The sequence below is a fragment of the Budorcas taxicolor genome, chromosome 16 (genome assembly GCF_023091745.1).
Source record: "Budorcas taxicolor isolate Tak-1 chromosome 16, Takin1.1, whole genome shotgun sequence".
Lineage (NCBI taxonomy): Eukaryota > Metazoa > Chordata > Mammalia > Artiodactyla > Bovidae > Budorcas > Budorcas taxicolor.
Genome location: NC_068925.1, coordinates 80,765,980 through 80,789,564, shown reverse-complemented (window position 1 = coordinate 80,789,564; position 23,585 = coordinate 80,765,980). Strand labels below are relative to the sequence as shown.

Genomic DNA, 23,585 nt, shown 5'->3' with positions numbered 1-23,585 from the left:
AACACAAGAATTACAGTCTGTATATTCTAGTTTTGATGCTGGGCTTTTGACTTTTTCACTTTTTAAAATCCCTTCGTTCTAAGGGAAAATGAAGGATATGCATTTGGCACTAACCCTTGTCTCTGTAAATCTGTCCCCAGACTCTTAGCGGTTAGCAAACATAAGCTTTGGAATTTAAGCTCCTTGCAAACCATCAATTAATTAGTCTGGACAGCGGCCCTAGGTCAGTGTTAGGTCTTCTTATAGCAGGTAAGAAGGCACACATTGGGAAAAAATGACTTTGTCCAAGGTCACGATGGCATTAGAGTCAAGATTCTACTCACTCATTTTACAAAATCTAGAAACACTGACTCCTTTTATATAACATAAAAAAAACCCCCACACACACTCTCCTTGATAAAAGTTGATTTTTATCCCTGCAAAGTATTTCTTAAATTCTACATCTGTTGTAAAATAACAGATCTCCAAGTGAAATGGAATCAACAAGTTTCTTTAAAAAAAAAAAAAAAGTCACTCATTATGTCTTCTGCCTAGGGATGTTTAGTTTAGGCACTTTGTTTTAATGCCTGAAAAACAAAGTTATGATGGGGGGTGGGGGACGGTGGGCACGTAGACTTTAAGGGGGATAGAAAACAGTTGTCAATGGCCTGACTTTTAAATGGCTCTTTTTATTATTTGAGGCCACCTAAATGCTCATCAGCAATTCTGCTGAAACAGTAGCTGCACCACGGAACCTGGAAGTCAGTAACCATCTTCACAGGCAAGCACACCTGGCGGCATCCTGCCCAGCAACTCCTCAGAGCCTCGCCGCTCGCCTCCTTCACACTCATTTTCCAGAAGGGGCTCCGTTCTGCTTCTCAGTCACTCCCGACTCCCAGCTGCACTCTGTCAAGATGACGTCTGTCGGACAGGAAGATGGACCCAGAGTGGCAAGGGAACAAGGGGCACCACCTCCCACCACCTGCCTCTGTGACCAGGCGCTCCCACAGACACGTCACAAACATATCACAAGGCAACAGACCACTAGAGGGACTGAGAAGTCCAGTCCCCATCCTGATTAGGCAGAGAGGCCATCTCTCCCGACCAGAACCTCATTCCTAACTGCCCAAATCTCACTCACCCTGAGTAAGACAAGAGCTAAACCAGGTGTTCTCTCCACCTGAGGCTACTAGCTCGCTCTCAATCCCAATGTTGCTACCCCGCCTTCTGCTCTCTTACACCCAGGAAAACACATAAAGGGACCATGTAGCGCGCGCCTGTTTTCATAACTTATAAAATGTCACCTATGCTCTGGAAATGAAGGCTCTGGCAGAGCAAAGTGTCTAGTCCTGAATCCAGAAAGACAACTTAAATGATTAAGCACAACGTAACCGATGACCGCATGGGATGACTCTAGGCCACAGCCAAAGGTGCATGGCAATGATGCTGTAGGACAAACGTGTTTAGTCAAATTCTCCCATCTTACGATTACGGAACTTAAGAGTCCTAGCGCCCCAGAGATGGCTTTACCCCATTCATCTTCATAAACTTGGAGGTCGAAAAAGCAAAGTCATCATTGAACTCATCTAATAGTTAATAACAGAAAAAGGAGCATTTTTAGAAGAATTTTCTGCAGTGTACAAAGGTGTTATCTCATTTTTCTCTTTGTTAATCCCATGCTAGGACACAGCAGTTAATAAGTACTTAGGAAATCCTTGTTAAGCTGCATACAATTCTCATGTCTTAAACAAGTTTCTTGCAACTCAGATTTTAAAATCCAGTTACTAGTGTCTCAAACTCTTAGGTAATCTAAAGTAAATGAGTGGCCCAATGATACGGCAGGATCCACTCCAAAGGAACTTATCAGTGTGCTTCTGATGACTCCTCTTCAAGGGGCCCAAACTTAGACATTTCTCAAAGTACAGTCAGTTCTTTAGTTCTCAACACGTATTCCACATAATTGAAAAAAAAAAAAAAATGAGGCTGCAATGGTCTTCTAACTCATAAAACAGGTATATTAGCATAATCCCCAAAGAATATATAATTCTCTTGGAAAGGAAAAATCAGACTACCAGCTCAATGCAAGGGGCTGTACAATGGGGAAAGCAAGGTCTTTCCCGGTTGGTTACTGGTTTTTAAACCCAAAGATGGCCTCTGCCAAGAGATATACAAGTGGACTTCATGGAACCTAAATCCAGAAACCTAAATAGCACTTTCATTTTGGGGCATGAGCTGTCCCTCTATCCTTTTCTACAGGCAAACTTTAATGTGGTCCAATTAGAACAAAAATGAGAGATTACAAAAGCCTACAGAAAGCTCCTATTTTACAGCACATAAACCAGATTCCTTTTTTTTTTGACTAGTTCACAATGGTATTTTTGCCTTTCTAAAAGAAAACTCTCATTGGCAGATTACTGTATGCCTATATTAAAGTATCCTAAATATCCTGGACTTTGTTACTGTCTCCCAAACTAAACAAGTAAATGAGTTGACTACTGATCAACCAGAAATAAAGAAAATTAAGTATCTTAGAGACAAAAAGTGAAATTGATGGCTGATCATTTTCTCTAATTTTCCTTATAGCTGTCTCTCAATAATGAACTCAATCCTCCAGTTTTAAGTTGCAACAATTAACACTCTTCAAAGGCAATTCTCTCCTCATTCTGCTCTTTAAAAAAGGTTTAGACTGCATGTTTAAAAACAAATCCTATAACCAACCACAGGAAGGGAAACTTTTCCACTGGGGGTAGGGACATAAATCTTTAGCTGCCTCATATGTTTGTAATATCACTCACATTCCATTCTTTGAGTCTATTAATTTGTTGATTTGGTTAACTAAGAGTGAGTTAGATGGATATCTGAGGATCTGGGTGTGATCAATTTACCACTGGCAAAGTCAAATTTAGCTAAGCACCCATCCAAAGACTACAACAAATGAAGTTTGCTTTTACTTTAAGGCAGATACATTCACAAACTAGAACTGTAGGACTTACTTAACCCAGCCTCCTATCAAGTGAGAAAAAAAAGTTCTTTTGAGAGGTATAGTTCTAAACCTGTCTTAAAAAGTGGTTACAATCTGGTTCAGGCTTTCTTCTGGGGTGGGGCATGGAGGGGCAGTGAGGGACAAGCTCTAACAACGAATGATGGTTATAAGAACTCCATGAAAATACTAAAAACTACTGAACTGCAGTTTAAACTGAAGAACTGTATAGTGTGTGTGCGTATATATATAGAAACAAAACTGTGTTTTTTTATTGTAAATTCTTCCTTTGCTCAAGGGTATTTCTATTGATAAGCTTTTCCCCAAAATGTTAAAAGGTTTAAGGCGGCAAAGAATCAGAGAGAAAAATTTCAGGTCACCAAAGAAACTGGGAAAGCAATAAAGGGGATGAGGCCAAAGTCAGGCAAGCCCAACATCAGGGAGACGACAGCAGACGCGCTCCTGCCGCTCAAGCCTCCGCACACACAGAGGCGCACTTGAGTTCCTCCGCGCTCCTCAGGGCGGAGCCAGCGCGCTGCAAGATGCTGACTGGACTGAACACGCGAAAGGTTTACACTCTGGCTATGAAGTCAAAGGGGTCAAACTAACTAACGACCACAAGAAGGTAAAGTGGAAAAATGTGTCTACTGTGCCATCTGGGGTTTGACTTAAATCTCTCACTTCTGGATACCACCAGAGAAGAAATTTGGGGAATCTGCCTAGCTATGGCCAAATGATATATGTTTGAGAACAGAGTAGCTTACTGAAGCCATCAAAGATATTCCAATCAAGCTCAGGAGACTCAGAAATTCACTGACCAGCCTATTAGATTTTGCCTAATAATTACCTCCCTAAAATTAATCACTTCCAAATACCACAAAATGACATGGAAAATACAATTTGTCCTTAAAAAGAAATCTAAGTACATCAAGGAGGAAATGAAAATTTGCATTATAAGGATAAGAAGACCAAAAGTCAGATTACTTGTAAACTGAAGAAAGAAATCCAGAAAGCCAGACACTTGATGTAATTTGAAAAACGGTTTACTTCCATCTTTAAACTCATAACTCAGGATTTGAGTAATGTCTTTTTGATTTATTACCTTTTATCACATTTATCTTACTATATTTCAAACAAATTTCTGTGAACCTCAAGTTTTCAATAGCCAAGTAGTTTAGGACCATCACTGAGAAGCAGCTATAAACGGAAGCTACCTTACGTACCATTAATTAAAGATGCAAAGGTTAAGGACAAAAAGAAATAGAAATACTTCGTAATTCTTCCCCTTACTTTGAAAAGTAAAATACCAATAAACCCAATCCTCATTCTCACAGTCACTTATATTCCAGAAACCTAGTGGCCACCATCATCTAGAAACAAGCATTATGGCATATATAGCTGCCGCCGTGGAAAACATTTCCTATCTCTTGGTTTGTTGTTGGTTTATTTCAACTATATGAAACCACTTTTTCACGGAAAACGGTTTCTAAAACAACCATTGCTTATATCCTCTTCTCTTAAGAAGCCTTTGTTCCAACAAGACCCTTCTTCAAGAGCTACAACTTCTGGAAAGGTTTCTCTTTTTGTGGTTGTATCAACAATGAATACTTTGAAACTCTTTCCAGTTGGCACAGGAGTTTCTTAAACAAAGGAGGAAGCAAGCCTCCTCCACACAAAGGAGGTCTCCAAAGCACAGCACTGGTCACGTTTGTGGAGCCCTTATTTGTGCCTGCTTCACACCCTTTCTCGGGCTGTGGGATGCACCTCTCTCAATACAAAATGGTGGCCATCATGTCTGTCAGACATTGAGAATGGGGAAAGGCCGACAGAGCACACGTCTTGCAGGGCTTACAATTGGTATTCTGGCCAAGATGAGGAAATGAGTAGCCAAACCTAAGCAGAGCAACACTACCTTTTTAGGAAAAGAGCCTCCCAAAAGGCACGGGATGAGAGAGTGGATAAAGGGTTTGCGCCACAATACCAACATGGAGGACACCTCACTCCCAGGAGGCGACCGCACGCGAACTTCCTCAGGTTGCCTAGTTTCAGAAGAGACCCCACTGAGGCAAAGCACTCTCCACAGTCTGCGTCCCTAACGCACGACACCAAGCTCCACGGCCACCTGTCCGCGCCCGCCCTCCTCTTCCCGAACCAAGCCCGGGCCCCGATCCCGCACAACTTCTGCAGGCCTCCGGCCCCAGCCGACGCGCACTTCCCCTCAGCAACGGCGAGCGACCGTGTCCACTTCTGCAGCGAGAGGCCCCGATTTCCAAACAGCGCCCCCGCACCAGCGGACCAGCTGTTTTCGGAGGTGGGAATTTCACCTCCGTTTCCAACTACTCCGAGACACACTGCAGGGTCCCAGGCCGCGCGCCGACCCGCGGGCGGCGGCGGCGGCGGGGGCGGCCGGGCGCCGCGGCTCCGCGCGAGCCCCGCCGCTCCAACGTCACCACAAAGGCCGCGCGCGGGGCGGGGGCGGGGGGCTGCCTCCCGGGGGGCGGGGGCGGAGCGGCCGCCCGGCCCCGCAGACCCTCCGGCGGCAGTTCCGGCTCGGGCCAACGGCCGCGGGCGTCCAACCGCCGGCGGGCCGCCGAGGTGGGCGCGGCGGGGGCGGGGCGCGGCGGCGGCCGCTGCGGCCGTTGGGGCCGGGCTCGGGAACACCCCCCCCCGCACGCCCACCCGGGCCGGGGGCTGCGCGCGGGCCGGCCTCGGCCTCCGGGGCGACACCGCGCGCCGCGGACGGCTCCCGGGCCGGGGGCCCGGCGGGGCGGGGGTCGCGCAGAGCCTCGGGGCGGCCGCCCCCCGAGGCCCACGCTCACGCCCCCTCGGCGCGGCCCGCGGTGCCCCCGCACGGCGCCGCCGCCCCGGCTCGCCCCCGGCCCCGAGGACCTGCCGGGGGTCCGGAGCGGGGCGGCGGGCCGGGGCCGGAGGGTGGGGCGCCAGGTGAGGCCGCCCGGACCGCCGCCGCCTCCACACAAAGGACCAGGGGCTCCGCCGCCATATTGAAAACTTTCCTCCTCGCGACAACTCGCGGGGCGCGCGCCCCGCACCCCCGGCGCCCCGCGCCCGCGGCCCCCGCGCCCGCCCGCCGCCCGGCCGCCCTCGGCCCGCGCGCGGCCCCGGCGCACGGCCGCGACCCCGGTGCCGGCGCCCCCGCCTCTCCGTCCGGATCCGCACCCCGGCCCGGCCGCGCTCCGTCCGCCGCCCCCGCGCCCCGCGCCCCGCGCCGAGGCCCGGCCGCCCGGACCCCCGCCGGCCGCGCGCCCCGCTCGAGACTCACCGGCGGCGGCCGCACCTTGCAGATCCCGGTCTGCTCGGCTATGGGCCGTATCTTGTGGATGAAGGCGAAGGGATCGGCGAACTCCTCCCAGCTGGGCTCGAAGACCGGGCACTCGGGCGGCGGCAGGAACTCCCCCAGTGGGCCGGGGCCGCCGAGGGCCGGCACGGGGCGCGGGCCGGGGGCCTCCATCCTCGCGGCGCCGCGGACGCGGCTGGCTGGCTGGCCGGCCTCGGCCTCCTCCGACGCCTCGGCCTTCCTCCTCCTTCTCCTCCTCCTCAGACTCAGATCCGGCTGCTCAGACTCCGACTCCGACTCTGACTCCGACACCGACCGACGGCGCCGCGCCGCCCCAGCCACGCCGTGCGCCTCCGCCGCCACGGCGAGGAAAAGGAGTCCCACCCCACCCCCATCCCCACCCAGCCCGCGCCGAGCGCCCGCCCCCGGGCCGGGTGGGGCGGCCCCCGGGAACGGATCGCGGCCTCAGGGTTCAGCCCAGCTGGCCTCCACTGACCGTTGACTGCGTGCCAGAGTCCCCTCCCTCCCTCAGGAAGTTACGGGTCTGGGGGAGAGGCTGGGCTCACGGGTGGACCCTCTGTCCCGCCCCGCCTCGGGGGAGGCGCCCTGGTGGAAGTCCGCAGACATTTGGTCAGACCCCTGGGGCCGTGGGGTGTCGGGGCCGGAGGCGGCTTTTCCAGGTAGAGGGGTCAGCTCGAACGTGACAGCAGCCCAGGGGTGAGAAAACAACAGAAGGCTGAGAAACTAGCACTCTGTACTAGGCCTGTGCACGTGCTCGCATGATGAATTTTTCATATACACAACAACCCTACGAGGCAGGTACTCGTTTCCATTTACACAGAAACCCAGCGAGGCGCAAGTTGATTTGCCCAAGTTGCATATAGGCCAACAAGTGGTGGAGACACCACCTAACCGGAAGGTAGGGTGTTGCAGGGAAGAGTGTTCCTTGAGCAACAAGACGGCGGGTGTGGACAGTGGTATGTTAGCTGCTTGCATCTGCGCTTCATCCCTAGCGGGAGTCCCTGCTATTGTCCCCATTTTGCAGAGCAGACAATAAGGGCACAAAGTTCACTAAGAGATGATAACACTTTTGACACATCTGGGGCGGTGTGGGGAGGATAATGTCCTGCCCCAGAAAAGGGAAGAGAGGGAATTCAAAAAGTAGAACTTCAACCCTAAAAAGAGCTCTTTCCTCTAGAAAGGAGCCAAACCCACGAAGGACTGTTCGCCAGGGCCTCCTTGGTAGGTAGGTGTCAACCGAGTCCACACCCTGATGTTGTATTCACCTGAAGGAAAGTCTTATCCTTGAGGATCCTTCCGCCAAAAGGCCGCGGAGGGGAGAAGCCTCCTCTTCAGAAAGCTCTGAAATAAACCCAAAGGTCCTTGGAGAAGGCAGATCCCTCCCTTGCTGTCTAGGGCTTTAGGATCTTGCTAAGCCAGGGCGACGAAGGCTGAAACCAAGGGCAGCTGGCACCCTATTAAGTCGTTAGTGTACAGAGGATGTGAGATTGAAGGTTAGAATGTGCTCATGTGTTCACAGAATCTAGCTGGGGGTGTAGAGAAATCTGTTGCACAAAGTTTTAACCTGGCTGAATATTTTGAAAATTTTTCCCAATAAAATGTTGGGGAGAAAAGTCCTCGTTGTTACTCTTTGCCTTGGGCTCTAGGTCTTGCTGGGGTGGATTTCCTGTCCTGTGCTCTCTCCCGGGAGCAGCATTAAGACGATTATCACACTGAACACTGGCATCCTCCGAGCCAGGTAGGCAAAAAACTCCGAGACGAACTCCAGACACGTACGGATTCCGGCCGAGAAGCAGGACAGCGCGCCCGTCCCCAGCTACCCCCGGGCCACCCCCGCACCGCAGCTTCCCCGCCCCGCGTCCGCCACTTCCGGTAGAGCCCAGAGCCCACGGGATTCGGTGGCCCGCAAACAGGGCAGCAGCTGCCCCTCGCCACAGACGCGCCTTGCAGCTGAGGGACGGTCGGCGACGGGGCCTCGAAGGGAGCTGGGAGGGGCCGCTTCGCCCGCGGGGACGCGGAGGCGCTCTCGGTCCTTTATGATGCGTGTTTACATGCGCGGAGGGATCCTCCCAGCTGACAGCCGCGCCGCGCCGGCCCTTCTTTTTTTAAAGAGCCCGGCCGCGGGCGCTGATTGGCCGGCCGGCGCGGGCGCTGACTGGCCGGCCGGCGCGGCGCTCGGGGGCGGGGCGCGCGCCGCATTGTCTGCCCCGCGGCCGCCGGGCGTCCCGGAGGTCGTGCTCGCTCACGGCCGGAGGCCCGGCTCTCGGGGCGGAGGGCAGCGAGGCGGGGCCGGGCCGGCGTCACGTCCCGTGCCGGGGCCTGCGAGGGGTCGGGCCGGGGCCGGCGAGGGGTAGCGCCGGCGGCCGGAGCGGAGCCGAGCCCCATCCGGGTGCCACGTCTCCAGTAACCCCTCCTCACCCGGCACGACACCCCGCCCCGCGGGGCTCACTCTCTGGGCGCAGCATCTGTGCCTCCCTGGAGCCGAGCACACGGCCTTGGGGTGTCTGTCCTCCCTTCCCCGCCCCGCTCAGCCTGCGGGCCTCCCCCAAGCCTACCCCGGCCCCGCAGCCCGCGCCCCGGGCCGGCCGCCCGGTGTCGGGGCGCACCGCGTTCCTTCCGGAAGCCGCGCTGCACACTCGCAACCCAGGGCACGACGTGGTCCCGCGCCCACCCCCGACTGGGTTCCAGGAGCGGAGAGACCGGCTCCCCAGCGAGGGCGGCCAGCGCGGCACGTAGCGCACGTGGAGGGCCGCTCGCGCCCGCCGCCGCCTCCCCCGGCTTCCGGGGCGCGCGGTGCGCCTACCCTCGGCGCGGCGTCCCTTCCACTCCACCCGTCTTTCCCCAGCCCTGGTGGGCCTCCTCTCTGCCCTCCTTTCCTCTGCTTTCCCCGACGCACAGGCCTCTTCCCGGCCTGCTCACAGTCCAGCTCGGTTCCTCCCTCTGGTTCTCTGTCGTCATCCCCCACCCCTCTGGGGGCCCTGGAATGTCTGGTGTCGGATGTCCCCCGTGGAGACAAACCCGCAGACCCCGAGACCTCAGGCTGAGCTGCCGCCTCGGCGGCCTCCGTGGTTTACTTTTTTTTGTGCGCTCCCACGACGTGTCTCTGTTCCTGCACCTTTAACTTGGTGTTTGTCTTTTTCCCTCCCCGGTCCCTGCCCTCTCACCCTGGGGATTGTAAACCGCTGGAAGGGAGGGAGCCAAGGCCTCCAGCCCCGAGCAGAAGGGGAGGAGAACATGGCCTTTATGGTGGTCCGTGGCTCCGTCTGGCCGGGGATGGAGTTTTGGACCGGACAAGGAGAGGAACCTGGCTCCCAGGGGAGGCAGGAAGAGATCGCACCACGGGGCCCACCTACTGGGCTGAGCCCTGGTCATCCCCGCTTCTCCGCTGCCCTGCTCGGTGCCGCCGGAAGTCTCTTCGGTGGGACTCGTCTGCTCCCGGTTCTGCCCCACCCCCCGCCATGGGCCCGTCCTTGCAGGTCCACTCCCACCGTGACGGGGCGGGGGCTCAGCCCTGGGCTACTGGCCCTGGGCAGCTGGGTCTGGGTCCTAGGAAGGCGCCTGATAACTAACTACCTTTCCCTCCTGCCCATTCCCTCTTCCTGTCCGGTCCTGGGAACCCTTCAGCCCGGAGGGACCTGGGGTCAGGACTTGGAGTCACCTGGCTGAGGCGTGGGGCAGGGCGGGCGCCGTCCTCACCCCAAGGGTGTTTCCTCCCATTCAGGCTGGGCCACTTTGGAGGTTCTGGGCTATGCTGGGAAAAGCTGAAGAGGCAGAGAGAAAAGCACACGCCTCTGTTCACCCCGCGGCTGCTGCCATCACCCTAAGAAAGGGCCTGGGGGCCCTCAGGTGGTCGGAGTGTTTGGAATTCTCTGAATGAGGGGTGGGGGGCGGGGCGGGGGGAGTCTTGGAACAGGAATAAAACTTTACTTCAGAGCTTCCCGAAGCACTCCCAAATCCACCACACTCATTTGAAATTCGGCGCTCAACGGAATCCTGTCACATGTCCAGCACAGGGTCTGACCACCCTGACACCAGCTCCCTTTCTCCCCTCCCCTGACAGGGGGCACCTGGAGACACAGGGAACCAGATCTGCCCGTGGCTGGAGTGATCCATAGTCTGTTGGACACCCTGGCCTGTGAAAGTAGATGGGTTGTTGTTTAGTTGCCAAGTCCTATAAGGCTGTTTTGCAACCCCATGGACTATAGCCCGCCAGGCTCCTCTGTCCTTGGGATTTCCCAGGCAAGAATACTGGAATGGGTTGCCATTTCCTTCTCCAGAGGATCCTTTCAACCCAGGGATCAAACCTGGGTCTCCTGCTTGGCAGGTGAATTCTTTACCAGTGAGCCACCAGGAAAGCGAAGTATAATAGATGGGTAATATTAATAAATAAACTGTGGAAAATTCTTCAAGAGATGGGAATACCAGACCACCTGACCTGCCTCTTGAGAAACCTATATGCAGGTCAGGAAGCAACAGTTAGAACTGGACATGGAACAACAGACTGGTTCCAAATAGAAAAAGGAGTACGTCAAGGCTGTATATTGTCACCCTGCTTATTTAACTTATATGAAGAATACATCATGAGAAACGCTGGGCTGGAAGAAGCACAAGCTGGAATCAAGATTGCTGGGAGAAATATCAATAACCTCAGATATGCAGATGACACCACCCTTATGGCAGAAAGTGAAGAGGAGCTAAAAAGCCTCTTGATGAAAGTGAAAGTGGAGAGTGAAAAAGTTGGCTTAAAGCTCAACATTCAGAAAACGAAGATCATGGCATCTGGTCCCATCACTGTGTAGGAATTAGACGGGAAAACAGTGGAAACAGTGTCAGACTTTATTTTGGGGGGCTCCAAAATCACTGCAGATGGTGACTGCAGCCATGAAATTAAAAGACGCTTACTCCTTGGAAGGAAAGTTATGACCAACCTAGACAGCATATTAAAAAGCAGAGACATTACTTCGCCAATAAAGGTCCGTCTAGTCAAGGCTATGGTTTTCCCAGTGGTCATGTATGGATGTGAGAGTTGGACTGTGAAGAAAGCTGAGCGCTGAAGAACTGATGCTTTTGAACTGTGGTGTTGGAGAAGACTCTTGAGAGTCCCTTGGACTGCAAGGAGATCCAACCAGTCCATCCTAAAGGAGATAGTCCTGGGCGTTCACTGGAAGGACTGATGCTGAAGCTGAAACTCCAGTCCTTGGCCACCTCATGTGAAGAGCTGATTCATTGGAAAAGACTCTGATGCTGGGAGGGATTGGGGGCAGGAGGAGAAGGGGACGACCGAGGATGAGATGGCTGGATGGTATCACCGACTCGATGGACATGAGTTTGAGTGAACTCTGAGAGTTGGTGATGGACAGGGAGGCCTGGCGTGCTGTGATTCATGGGGTCGCAAAGAGTCGGACACGATTGAGCGACTGAACTGAATGAACTGAACTGAATATTAATAAACAGTAAAAAGCCATTTCTCAGGTGAAGAAACTGAGACTCAGAAAAACTGATCAGCAAAGTCACACAGGCGGTGACAGAACTCAGGCTGGAATGGTGACCCTGTGCTCTTCCCTAAACACCAAGGTGGGGCGTGAGGACATGGAAACCCCATCCCAGATCTGACCACCAGCTGGCCCTTCAGCTGCCAACACGTGTCCATTCTCCCCCGCTAAGCGCCGATGCTCTCCTGCGCTCTGGACTGCCATCCATAGCCCCTTTGCTTACATTCTGATGGTTTCACACAACAGTGCTCACCCTTACACAGAGCTGGTTGAGACCCATGAAGTAGGCTTCGTAACCATTACGGATTCTGACCCTTGACTGGAAACATGGTGCTAGCGGGTTAGCTTTTCCTGTTTGGCAGCTTTCAAGAAGAGGTAGATGAAGGAGCTGTTCACACCCACCTCCAGGCTTGGCCGCTGCTCCTCCCCGACTCGCCTCTCCATCCAGCCCAGGCTGCCCAGCTCACATCAGCCTGTTTGCATTGTTTATCTCTTTGGTTTGCTGTTTACTTTGGTTTATTCCTCACTCGTCTGCCATCCTCTATTCATCTTCTCCTACCTCTGCCCACAGCCCTTCAACTAGAGGGATCACTTCCTGCCCCGTCTTTTCCCATCTTATCCCATACAGGCCCCCAGTATAAAGCCAGGACCTAGCATAGTCTCCGACTCTCCCAAGACCTAAAGCAGAGGCCAAAGACTCAAATGACTAACAGGGGACAGAAAAAAAATTCTGAAGAAGAGAATGCACTTCCCATCACTGCTCAGGCCAGGGTGACAGCAAGGTGCAATTTTTCAAGAAAAGGCAAATGTCTTAAGTGTTTATACAGTCTCTCCTAATTTTAAAATGTTCAATCTAATTTCAAAAAGACAGTGTGTGGGCCAGCCAGACAAGCCTGTGGTCCAAGTGTGTTCTGGGTGGAGCCACCTCCCTGGAGAGGCTGGGGGTGGGGTGGTCAGTCTGCTGACCTTCAGGAAGAACAATGGTTGCCCAGGGAGCCCCAGTGGGGACGCCCAGCCAGGGATGCTGGGGGCACAGAGGTGCCCTCCAGACCCTTTCCCCTCTCCCAGCCGGGGGTCGAGATGATGCTTCTGTGCTGGAAGGACAGCTCTGACTTCCAGCAAAGTCCAGAGCCTGCACCCAGGACCCGCTGCGGCAACAGACACAGCATCCCAGGTGGTCACCCCTCTCTGCACGCTGCGGAGGAGCCTGCCAGGGCTTAACGTTTATTTTCACTTTAAGTCTACTACACTTCAACTTAAAAATGTGTCTTTCCCCCTCTTTCTCTACTGTTTGTCTCCTCTAAAGCACTTAGAGAAGCAGGAATTAGATGTCAAGACGCGGAAATGTTCTCAAAATGCTGTGCATCTGTTTAAGAGTCTAAAAGTAAAATCTGGGTGGGGATTAGGAATAAAGGAAGAGGGACCTTTCAGATATGACGGAAAGGAAGGCAGTGCTGGTCTCCATGGTTGAAAAATGGTCATCGTCCCTTATCACGAAAGTGCCTGCATTTATTGAGTGCTGGCTATAAGCAGACATTTTTCTGTGGATGATTTCTTTTCACCCTCGTAAGGATTTCACTGAGTAAGCATCGTTATCTTTTAGTTTCTAGATGAGGAACTGGGCTTCAGAGAGACTGAGTCATTTGGCCAAGATCACATGGCCAGTAAGTTTAGCAGAACAAGTCTGAGTGAGTCCAGGCTCTGAGCTCTTATCCGTCGCCCAGGTAGTGCCCTTCTCCGGTGAGCTGCCCAGTTCTCCTAGCACTGCAGCGTCCCTGGAGCCCAGCATGTGTTTGTTGAAGAGATAGGTGACCACTTGTCGCATCACAGAGTCCCAGTAGCTTGTGACTCAACACATATTTGCCGAGCCAGCACTCTGGGCCAGCACTGTGCAGCGCTCTGGATGCGGCATGGAGTGAAGCGAAGGCCTGGCCCTCAGCTTAGTGACTGGGGACAGCAACACACACAAGTAAGATAGCTTCTGGTAGAAGTGAATGCAGAGAAGAGAATGCATGGTAGCCGATGGGAGGATGGGAGAGGGTGAGAGCTGTTTTAACCATGATGACCTGAGGCCGCATAAAGACCCTGCGTGTTGGGAGGAGTCGGCTCAAGGAAAGTCTCTGAAGGAAAGTTCTAAGAAGACCAAATGCCAGCACTCAAGAAACAGCTTGATTTGTCCAAAGGATGCTCACTCCCCCAAACAGCTTGGGGAGGAGGGGCGGCGTAGGGGGTGGGAGATGGAGTCCACGAGGCAGGCAGAGGGCCAGGTCAGGCAGGACCTTGGAGGCCGTGGTCTGGAGTTTGATCTCCGGGGTAAAAGGCCCCTGTGTCGGGGTGGCGGTGGCCCGGGCAGGAGATGATGTAGCGGCAGACACGGCGAGAGGGTCGCATTCCAGATGCTTTGGGGAGGACGAGACAACAGAACTAGGTAGGTGGAGCATGGAGTGTTAAGGGGAGAGACGTAGCAAGGATTTTTCCCATGAGGAGCTGGGAAAATGGTGGTGCTATTTACTGAGATGGGGAGAACTTGGGGAGGAGAGATTTGGCAAGTAGGAAGACTCTAGCTCTGCTTCAGCTCCGTTAGAATGAAGACACCTCTTATCCAAGTGGAGATGGTGAATCATCAGGTCCTTCAGAGCTCAGGAAAGAAGCTGGGGCTGGAGATCAGACCAGCCTTAGGAGTATATATGAAATGGTGGATATATACACAACTGCGTACGTGTATGTATACACGCACATGGGCGCACACGTGTTCACGAGTAGTGTACACAGTAAAGTCACGGGGCTGGGTCAGAGCCCTGGGGCACCCGACGGGGCTGGCGAGGAAGAGGAGAGGCAAAGGAAAGAGCCTGGGAGGGGAGAGTCAGCGGCAAGAGCCGAGCCGGGCAAAGTGTCTGGAGCAGGAGGCGGCTGAGGAAGACGAGGAGGGAGTGTGAGATGAAGTGGGCTGATTCAGGGCGACAGAGATTCTAGCGCGGCTGCGGAGGCAGGGGGCAGGACTTGGAAAGGACATTTCTTCGGTGGGGTGGGGGGGGGTGCTGCTTTACCCACTGGGAGACGGTTGGTGTCCTTTTGACAGTGACGGGAATGGCCCAGTAGGGCAAGAAGCGTGGGCAGATGGCAGGAGGAAAGAGCATCCTCACGGGGCGAGAGCAGGGAGCCAGCCACCCGGGCAGGAGGGACCCAGTCCGGGCCTCCCAGACAAGCCCAGCCCACGGGTGCGTCCTGGCCAGGGGTCCCCCTGACGACGGGGCAGCGGGCTGGGACACGGAGCAGCATCGCAGAGGGAGCCTAGCTCAAGGCCGGCGCCCCGGGGAGGGGGCCTAGTTTGCAGTGCCCGGTCCTCCGGAACCCCAGCTCCTCTCCTGCTCGTCCAGGAGCCTGACCGGCTCAGGGCTGCAACAGGGCAGTGCACCCCCCCACCCCCCACCGGGGCCGCCAGTGAGTGACAGGTAACCCGCACGCCAGGAGCAGAGGGAGCAGGGCTGTGTACTTGAGGGTGAATGCCTCCGGCTGTCGTTGTAAAGCCTTTTATTCAATATATGTATCTATGTATTTATGGTCTACAAAAAACAAGCCTATTTCCGTCACATGTACTGATTTGTATCTGAATTACCCATCAGGCTAAAAGTCCTGGCTTAAGAAAGCCAGGTAAGAGAAGTCTAGGTCTTCCTGCTGAATAAGTACTGCTTTTATAACTCTTATCAGAAAGCTCAATGGCTAAGGCAGAAAAGCATGGTAACCTCTACCAAAATAGTAAAGTGGCAGGGAGCCATGAAAATGGGGGAAATTAGAGAATATCGTAGTCCTGGGAGCATCATAATTACTGATGACAATTTCTTTTCTTTTGTGTACTGACTGCAGAGAAAGGATCACGCGTGGGAGACAAGGTATATTAAAGCCTTTCTTCTGATCATTTAGAAACAATCAGAAAAACACATTCTCCCTGGAGGAAAGACACAGACAGGGAAAAAGCAGCATACGAGTGCTCTGGAGGCTGAGCCAGTCTGAATTCCTGCAGCCCATCAGTCCCGAAAGGATTTTTCTTTTGCTCTGAGTTAACAGAATTATGTTCTAATCAAGGTCTGTGAATAAGATTAAGGGTTGGAATAAATTAAGGACGACCTTTACAAAAAGTAGGAAAGGCATCAAACTGCTTAGCACTTAGCTACACTTCAAGTTCAGCTATTTTAATAAATAGTTTGACTTTTGTTTAAAAAAGTAGGAGTGGGTGGTAACCATCTGTTTTCTAAGATAAACGGGCTTCACCAATGAAGGCCCAGCAGACCGTGATCATTGGAGCAGGGAAAACTTGGAGAACTGAAATCTCTAGACCTGCACAGAGAGGGCAGCAGAGTGCCCGGGGCAGGCAGCCTCCCCCCTGCCGGCCAGGAAGCGGGCTTGGTCCCGGCTCAGACAGAGGGCAGGCGTGGGGACTGAGTGCGCAGTGGACAGAGGACGGCTGGGAGGGGTGGGCCTCCAGGAGACAGGGGGTGAGGTGTGGACGGGGGAGCCATGCCGGCCTGTCCCCCTCTCGCCCAGGAGCCGCCATGCACTGTCCCCTCCGGCGCTGCTGCGTTGTCTCAGTGGGCCTCGGGGTCCTGTGGCTCCTGTTCACGCTGGAAGTGCCCAGGGAAGTTGAAGACAACCAGGACAGGATGGCTGTCAAGGTCCAAGTAGCGGCCTAGCCCTCACTGTGTGGGTTCAGGGTGGGTGGGGGGTGTGAACAGCACCCATCCCTCTCACGGGAGAGCAGGAGGCTCCAAGGGGTGGGTGTGGACCTGGCTGGACCCACTGGTCCACAGAGAAGCTGATTCCCTGTCCCTCCCCCCATATTTGTTAAGGTAAGGAACACAGCAAGTACTGTGTGAGCCCTGGATACTCTGGTCCGCGGCCAGACGTCCTGATACCGCTCTGGGCTCACTCTGGGGGCAGTGAGCCACTCTTTCCCCGGAGGAGCTCTGGAGAGACCACTAGCGACAAAGCCTGTGCTTTCTATGGCAGAAGGACCAGATGTTGCCTCTGCCAGTGCCCCAGGAGGACAGCCACAGGAGAAGGAAGGACCTGGGACCGCCAGAAGACTGGCAGAACCTCACCTCCAAATACCTGGAAAGACTCCAGCAGAGAAAGAAGAGTGAGTTCCAAGGAGGGCAGTGGGTCCCCTGGGATCAAGCGGGTCAAGAGGAGGAAGGGCGGGGGGCTCCCTGGTGTCCAGCGGTGAGGACTCTGCGCGTCCACTGCAAGGGGCGTGGGCTCGGTCCCTGCCCAGGGCACCAAGATCCTGAATGCCACGTGGTGTGGGCAGAAATAGAGGGAAAGAAGAAGAAGAAGGTGGGGACTTGGAGAGACGAGGCAGGGAGAGAGGGCAGGGTGCCTGGGAGTCCGTGGGCCGGGCAGACAGTCCTCTCCCCATCAGGGCATCTGGTCTCAGGGATGAGGAGCAAGGAGGGGGAAGATAAAGTGGCTGCCCCCGGAAGAGGGCCTGAAAGTACCTGGGAGAGGGGGGCCTTCAGGGCGCACAGCCCGACTTGCCCAGATCGCAGCTCAGGGGTGCCGGGACTCCAGGAGCCACGCGGGCCCCGCAGAGCTGAGGCGGGCTCGGGCTCCTGACTTCCAGGAGAGGGCTCCTTCCAGGAGATCTTTAAAGGAGAGCTTTGTGAAGACCAGCTAGGTAATATCAGAAGGAATGACAGTGAATGTAAAAGCAGCTCATGTGTGTGCTGATCACTTAAACCGCGGGCGGCAGAACCGTGGCTCCAGGAAGCCTGGCGGCCGCGAGGCTCAGCACCCTGGCTCAGGGCTCCTCAGGCTTCCGCGCACACCAGGCACCTGCTGACGGCGTCCAGGCGCAGAGTCCCGGTGGGGCCGCACTCCCCACAGCAAGGGTCTGCAGCCCACTCCAGGGGGGCGGGCGGGAGAGAGCCGGCGCCCGCCCCCTGACGCCGCCGCTTGCCTCCCCAGCGTGGCTGACGGTGGGCGTCTCCTCGCGGCCCCGGCCGGGGCCCGACCCCAGCGGCCTGCTGTACACGCTCCTGTCGGTGTTCCGCGCCACCTCGAAGGTGGAGCAGAAGCGCCTCACGGTGCTGGTCCACCTGGCGGGCGCCGACCCCGCCTGGCTCGGGGAGACCGTCCTGCACGTTTCCAGCCTCTTCAGCCCGCAGATCTTGGCGGGGCAGCTGCTGCTGATCCACGCCCCCCCAGACGCCTACCCGCCCGCGGGCGCCGGGGCCGCCGGGCGGGAGCTCTACTCCGAGCAGAACGTGGATCACGCCTTCCTCGTGAGCTCCGCCTCGAAGCTCTCGGAGTACTTCCTGCTGCTGGAGGACAACGCCTTCTGCGCCCCCAACTTCATCAGCCACTTGCAGTGGAAGGTGGACGCGCTGCGGTCTCAGCCCTGGGCCTTCCTGGAGTTCGCCAACCTGGGCGTCCTGGGCAAGCTCTTCCGCAGCCGCGACCTGCCGACGCTGGCCCACTTCCTGCTCCTCTTCTACCGGGAGAAGCCCCTCGACAGGCTGCTCGCCCACTTCCGCGTCCTCCTGGCCCAGAAGGACCCCATCCTGTGCACGCCCTTCCTCTTCTACCACAGGGGCCCCTACTACCCCCTGAACGACAGGCAGAAGGCCTCGGGCGCGCACAGAAAGAGCTCCTACGCCCCTGACAACCCGCCGGGAGCCGCCTTCACCGACATGAAGGTATTCGAGGCCCACTCCCCCTGGGCGGCCTACACTCTGGATGAGTCCTTCTTCTGGACCCACAATGTGAGTGCCGGCAACCACCTGACCGTCATCCTGAACCAGCCGGCCGACCTGAGGAGGGTGCAGGTGCTGACGGGCACCATCGTGGAGGGCAAGTACGCCCTGGAGAGGGGGCAGGTGGAGCTGGGCTACGGGCCCGAGGGCATGCCGCAGCGCTGCTCTAGCTTCGTCCTGCTGGGCCGCCTCCTAGAGGGGCAGCTGGATCAGGAGGTGGTGCCCAGGTCCGTGGGGCACCAGGTGAGCTGTGTGAGGCTGCTGGCAAACGCCAACCAGGCGGGCGGGCTCATCGTCAGGCACATTTACCTCTGGGAGGAGCATGCCAGAGACGCGGGCCGCTCGGGATGAAGACAGACGAGGAAGACACCGAAAAATTAAAATCTTGCAGCCACATCATTCTAGCCTGTCTGAGTGATCTGGGGGCGGCGGGGAGGGGGTGGTCGTGCCAGGGAATGAGGGGCAGAGAGGGAGGACAGTGTGGTGCCAACAAGATGCTCCACCTGCTCTTTCCTTTTTCTGCCCAAACAAGGGACTCTTACAGGCTGTCTTTTCCTGGGCCAGATGTAGCTTAGACCAATCTGGGACAAGGCCCTGGTCGCTCCCAGAACCTTTCTATTCCTGGGGTGCTGAGGTCAGCTCAAGGACAGGGTGATGGTGTGTGTTCTCCCACCGGGAGGGGAGGGGTAACCGGAGGGGAAATCATGGCCAGGCCCTGGAATTCACACAGAAGAAGCTAAGAAAGGGTCTCCCCTGAGAAGTCAAACTCCCCGAGGCTCTGGAGTTCACAGACACATGCGCAGAAGTGAAATGGAGCCCTTGACCCTGTCTTTCTGAGCTGTTCTGTGGCGCCAGCCCAGCTCCCGCCTTCCCTCAGACGACTGCAGAGTGAGCGGTTTCCCACCAAAGCATCGCCTTCTCCTTGGTGCCCGCTCCTCACCCCCGTGCCGGCTCCTGAACCCCAGCGCTGCTGAGGCTTCTCCCCGTCTGTAGCGAGAAAAGCAGTCACACCTGGAGGGGTTGCCAGGTCTCACTCTCCTTACTCTCCGCAGCAACACACAGTGCACATCAGTCTTCTCGACTCCTGGGATTCGTCCACTCGTCAGAATCACTGAATCCCTACTATGTCCCGGGCTTCCCAGGTGGCGCTAATGGTAAAGAGCTCACCTGCCCATGCAGGAGGCTCGTGTAGGTTCAATCCCTGGGTCAGGAAGATCCCCTGGAGGAGGGCGTGGCAAGTATTTCTGAGGGCGCCCCAGTATTCTAGGCTACAGTCCACGGGGCCGCACAGAGTCAGACACGCCTGAAGGGACTTAGCAGGCTCACACAACCATGTTCCAGGGACCAAAGGAGCTCCTCTTGGGGTGAAGAAGTACAGGACCCCTGGGGAGTATGGCCCTGTGTTAAAACTTCACTGGGAGCTTAGGAAAGGCTTTCTGGAAGTCACGACATCTAAACCTGACCCACCAGATTTTCGGAGAAGAAAGCCAGGTGAGGAGGAAGGTTCAGGAAGATTTTCCAGTAAAATAGCAGCATGTAGGGAAGTGGGCCAGAAGTGAGAAGGAGCTTGACTCATTGGGGAAGACCACTCATGTAATGGGGCTGGGAGTGGAGGGCGAGCTGGAGTAGGAGGCGGAGGATGCAGCCGCAGGACTACAAACCGGTTTACAAAAGACCGTGGGCAGCTCAGTGGGGGAAAGGATGACCTTTGCAACAAGCGGTGCTGGGACAGCTGCCTGTCCACGTGCCAGGGAGTGAAGTGCGGCTCCTACCTCACATTAAAGATGAACCCAGAATGGATCTACACCCAGACGGAGGAGCTAAAAACTTCTTAGAAGAAAACAGAAGTGTAAATTGTTGCGACCTTGGTTAGGCGGCAGATTCTCAGACATGACACCAAAAGCACAAGTCACTGAAGCATAAATAAGTTGCTGGTCGTGGCTGGTGGTTTAGTTGTTGAGTCGTGTTCGACTCTTGGGACCCCATGGACTGTAGCCCGCCAGGCTCCTCTCTCCGTGGGATTTCCCAGGCAAGAACACTGGGGTGGGTTGCCATTTCCTTTTCCAGGGGATCTTCCCAGCGCAGGGATCGACCCCACATCTCCTGCCTTGCGGGTGGATTCTTTACCAGTGAGCCACCAGGGACGCCCCAGATAAGTTGGGCTTATGGTTCACAGGACACTGTCAAGAGAGTGATGAGAGAACCCACAGAAGGGAAGAAAACCATCTGCAAGTCATGTCCGATGAGAGATGGATATCCAGAATATATAAAGAAAGCTCACACAGAATAATAAAGAGACAAAGAATACAACTGTAAATGGGCAAAGGGTTTGAATAGACATTTCTCTGAAAAAGATACACAAATGGCCAACAAGCGAGTGAAAAGGCACTCACGGTTAGTCATTGGGGAAACGCGAATCAAAACCACACTGAAACACCACTTCACGCCCACGAGGATGGCTATTTAAAAAACAGGAAGTAAGTGCTGGTGAGGTGTGGAGAAACTGGAGCCTCATATGTGCTACTGTTGTGTTCAGTCACTAAGCTGTCTGACTCTGCGACCCCATGGACTGCAGCACGCCAGGCCTCCCTGTCCATCACCAACTCCCGGAGTTCACCCACACTCATGTCCATTGAGTCGGTGATGCCGTCCAACCATCTCATCCTCTGTCGTCCCCTTCTCCTTCCACCCTCAATCTTTCCCAACATCAGGGTCTTTTCCAGTGAGTCGGCTCTTCACGTCCGGTGACCAAAGTATTGGAGCTCCAGCTTCAGCATCAATCCTCCCAGGGAGTATTCAGGGCTGATCTCCTTCAGGACTAACAGGCTGATCTCCTTGTATCCAAGCGACTCTCAAGAGTCTTCTCCAACACCATAGCACATGCATGCTTAGCAGAGCTGTAAAATGGGGCAGCCGCTTTGGAAAATGTTTAACAATTCTCAAAATGTTAGAGTTACCACACGATCCAGCACCGTCACTCCTAGGTCTGTATGTACTTTAGAAAATAAAACGTTTATCCACACGAGGGCTTTCACCAGAATGGTCATAGCAACATGGTAATAGCCCGAATGTGGAGACAATCCACAAGTCCATCCCTGAGGAACGGGTTAGTGAAACATGGTGTGTGTCCTAAGATGAGAGAACTGCTCAGCCAGGAGAAGGGCTGGAACACACAGGTTCATTGCAGCACGCAGGAACCTTTGAAACACTGTGCGGCGTCAAGGAAACCAGTCACGAAGGCCAGAGCGCTAACGGCCCCACTTGTATGAGACGCCTGCAATCAGCAAGTCCAAAGGGACTCGTATCTGCGGGCGAGGAAAAGCTGACTGTGGTAATGGTTGCACTCTGAACATACTGAGAACCACTGAATTGTATACTTTAAGAGTGAATTTTGGGGTATGTGAATTATGTCTCAACAAAGCAGTTACTTGTTTAAAGCTGTAGGAGCCAGTGAAAGGGTTTAGAATACCCTGGCGGCAACAGAGGGTCACAGCGGTCCTGAGCAGGAGAGGAAGCGGCTGTGGGTGCTTTGGGGAGGTCACCCCAGGCACCCCGGTGAGGTAGCTGGAGGGGGTCAGGCCGGGGAACCCCATGAGAACTAACAAGATGGGGGCTTCCCTGGACGTCGGGTGGCTAAGCCTCCGCACTCCCAGGGCAGGGGGCCTGGGTTCGATCCCTGCGCAGGGATCGAGCTAGATCCCACGTGCCACAGCAGAGTTCACATGCTGTTACTAAAACACACAAAAAGGGGCCCCACGCGCCGCAACGAAGACCCGGCCCAGCAAAACCGATCAATGCGCCCAAGGAGACACCCAGGAAAACCCACAAGACGCGAGGGGCCTCCGCGCGGCCGGGCGCCCCGCCCCGTCCCCCGCCTGCTCCGCAGTCGGTCATAAAGGAAGCGTTGCCCACATGCCTCTCTGACTACTCACGGTCTCGGTCACGGCCGCTGCTTCTCCACCCAGCCCTGAACGTGGGAACGTTCCGGGCCTTCCTGCCACCTCTCCCTCCCGCCTTCAGGCAGGGTCAGAGCCTCACCTGAGGGGACGTTCGGGCAGCGCCCCGGTCCACGCCATCCCCGGGGGCCTCCAGCCGAGCCTCGGCGGCCCCTGGCTGGGCCTGTCAGCCCGGCGCGGCCGACAGCAAATTCTGCAGCCTTGTCCATTTCTGGCGATGGTTTCCTTATCGACGTAAACTCACAGACCTAAACGGGGCTTTGAACAGTGGTCCGTACGCTGCTTACAGCAGGGTCCCCTGGAAGTGCTTACTGAAAGTGGTTTCGCCCAGCCCGGCGCCCTCCCGTCCGCGCGCTCCAGCAGCGGGACTCGGCTTGCCCGCCCTCGCCCAGGCCGCCGCCCGGCCCGGGTCAGCCTCTCCAGACCGGCCGCTGGGCGGCAGGCGGCGGGCGGCCCCTGTCCACCCCCGAGAGGCGCTGAGGAGCCTCGGGACGGGGCGAGGGAGGCGGGGAGGCTGCCCGGGGGTGGCGGCCGACAGCGGGGGGAAGCGTGCGAGCCCCCGGGGCCTCCCGGCGCGACAGCGTCCGCGTGGTCCGGGGCTATCAGCAGGGCTGTCCCGGGGAGAGACCGGTCAGAGCGGGAAGGAGCCGGAAGGCGGGGAGGGGGCGCCTGCTCCCCTCGCTGGCCGGCTGCTCTGGGACCTGCTGGATTTCCGGGACGCAGTGTCGCCACCCCGAGGCCGAGCTCACTCAGGGGGCAGCTGGCTCCCTGCGGCCTCCGCGCGGCGGGCAGGAGAACTAGGGGCGGAGGGGGGGTCCGACCTCTGGGGTCCCAGATGGTCTCGCCTGTAGGATGCAGACACTCAGGGCTGCTGAGAACGCGCGTGGGGTCTGTGTGTGTGAGGCCCCGGGACTCTCAGGAGCCCCTCCCGCTGGCTCCTGCTGCTGGGCGGGTCCCGGGGCTGTCCCGCCTGCAGCCTCTCCCTCTGGAGCTGCCGCCCCAGGGCTCTTCCCAGGGGCTGGGGCTCCGCTGGCCTGCGCTTCCCCACGACCTCCGCCCTGGCCGGCTCTGCGTCTGGGACCCTCTCCTCGTGCAGCCCTGCTGCCAGGGCCC

General features: G+C 56.0%; 2 protein-coding genes across 2 annotated transcripts in view; one reads left to right on the top strand and one right to left on the bottom strand.

Moving 5' to 3' along the window:
- KDM5B (lysine demethylase 5B) overlaps window positions 1-6,428 on the bottom strand; it is a 68,349-nt gene extending 61,921 nt beyond the window's left edge. The window contains exon 1 of the mRNA XM_052653522.1: window positions 6,240-6,428. Within this exon, the coding sequence (XP_052509482.1) occupies window positions 6,240-6,428 (189 nt within the window). The remainder of the gene's footprint in view (window positions 1-6,239) is intronic.
- Window positions 6,429-16,780: 10,352 nt separating this feature from the next.
- Window positions 16,781-18,867, top strand: LOC128061177 (alpha-1,3-mannosyl-glycoprotein 4-beta-N-acetylglucosaminyltransferase-like protein MGAT4E). The gene is made up of 2 exons (XM_052653439.1): window positions 16,781-16,901; window positions 17,729-18,867. The coding sequence occupies exons 1-2, from the start codon at window positions 16,781-16,783 to the stop codon at window positions 18,865-18,867; spliced, it is 1,260 nt and encodes a 419-aa protein (XP_052509399.1).
- The last annotated feature ends 4,718 nt before the right edge of the window (window positions 18,868-23,585 follow it).

Excerpts from the sequence above, each read along its gene's own strand:
- LOC128061177 (XM_052653439.1), top strand. The coding sequence starts at position 16,781 with ATGTTGCCTCTGCCAGTGCCCCAGGAGGACAGCCACAGGAGAAGGAAG. Across the intron at positions 16,902-17,728 it reads ACTCCAGCAGAGAAAGAAGA|CGTGGCTGACGGTGGGCGTC; the intron begins GTGAGTTCCAAG and ends TTGCCTCCCCAG.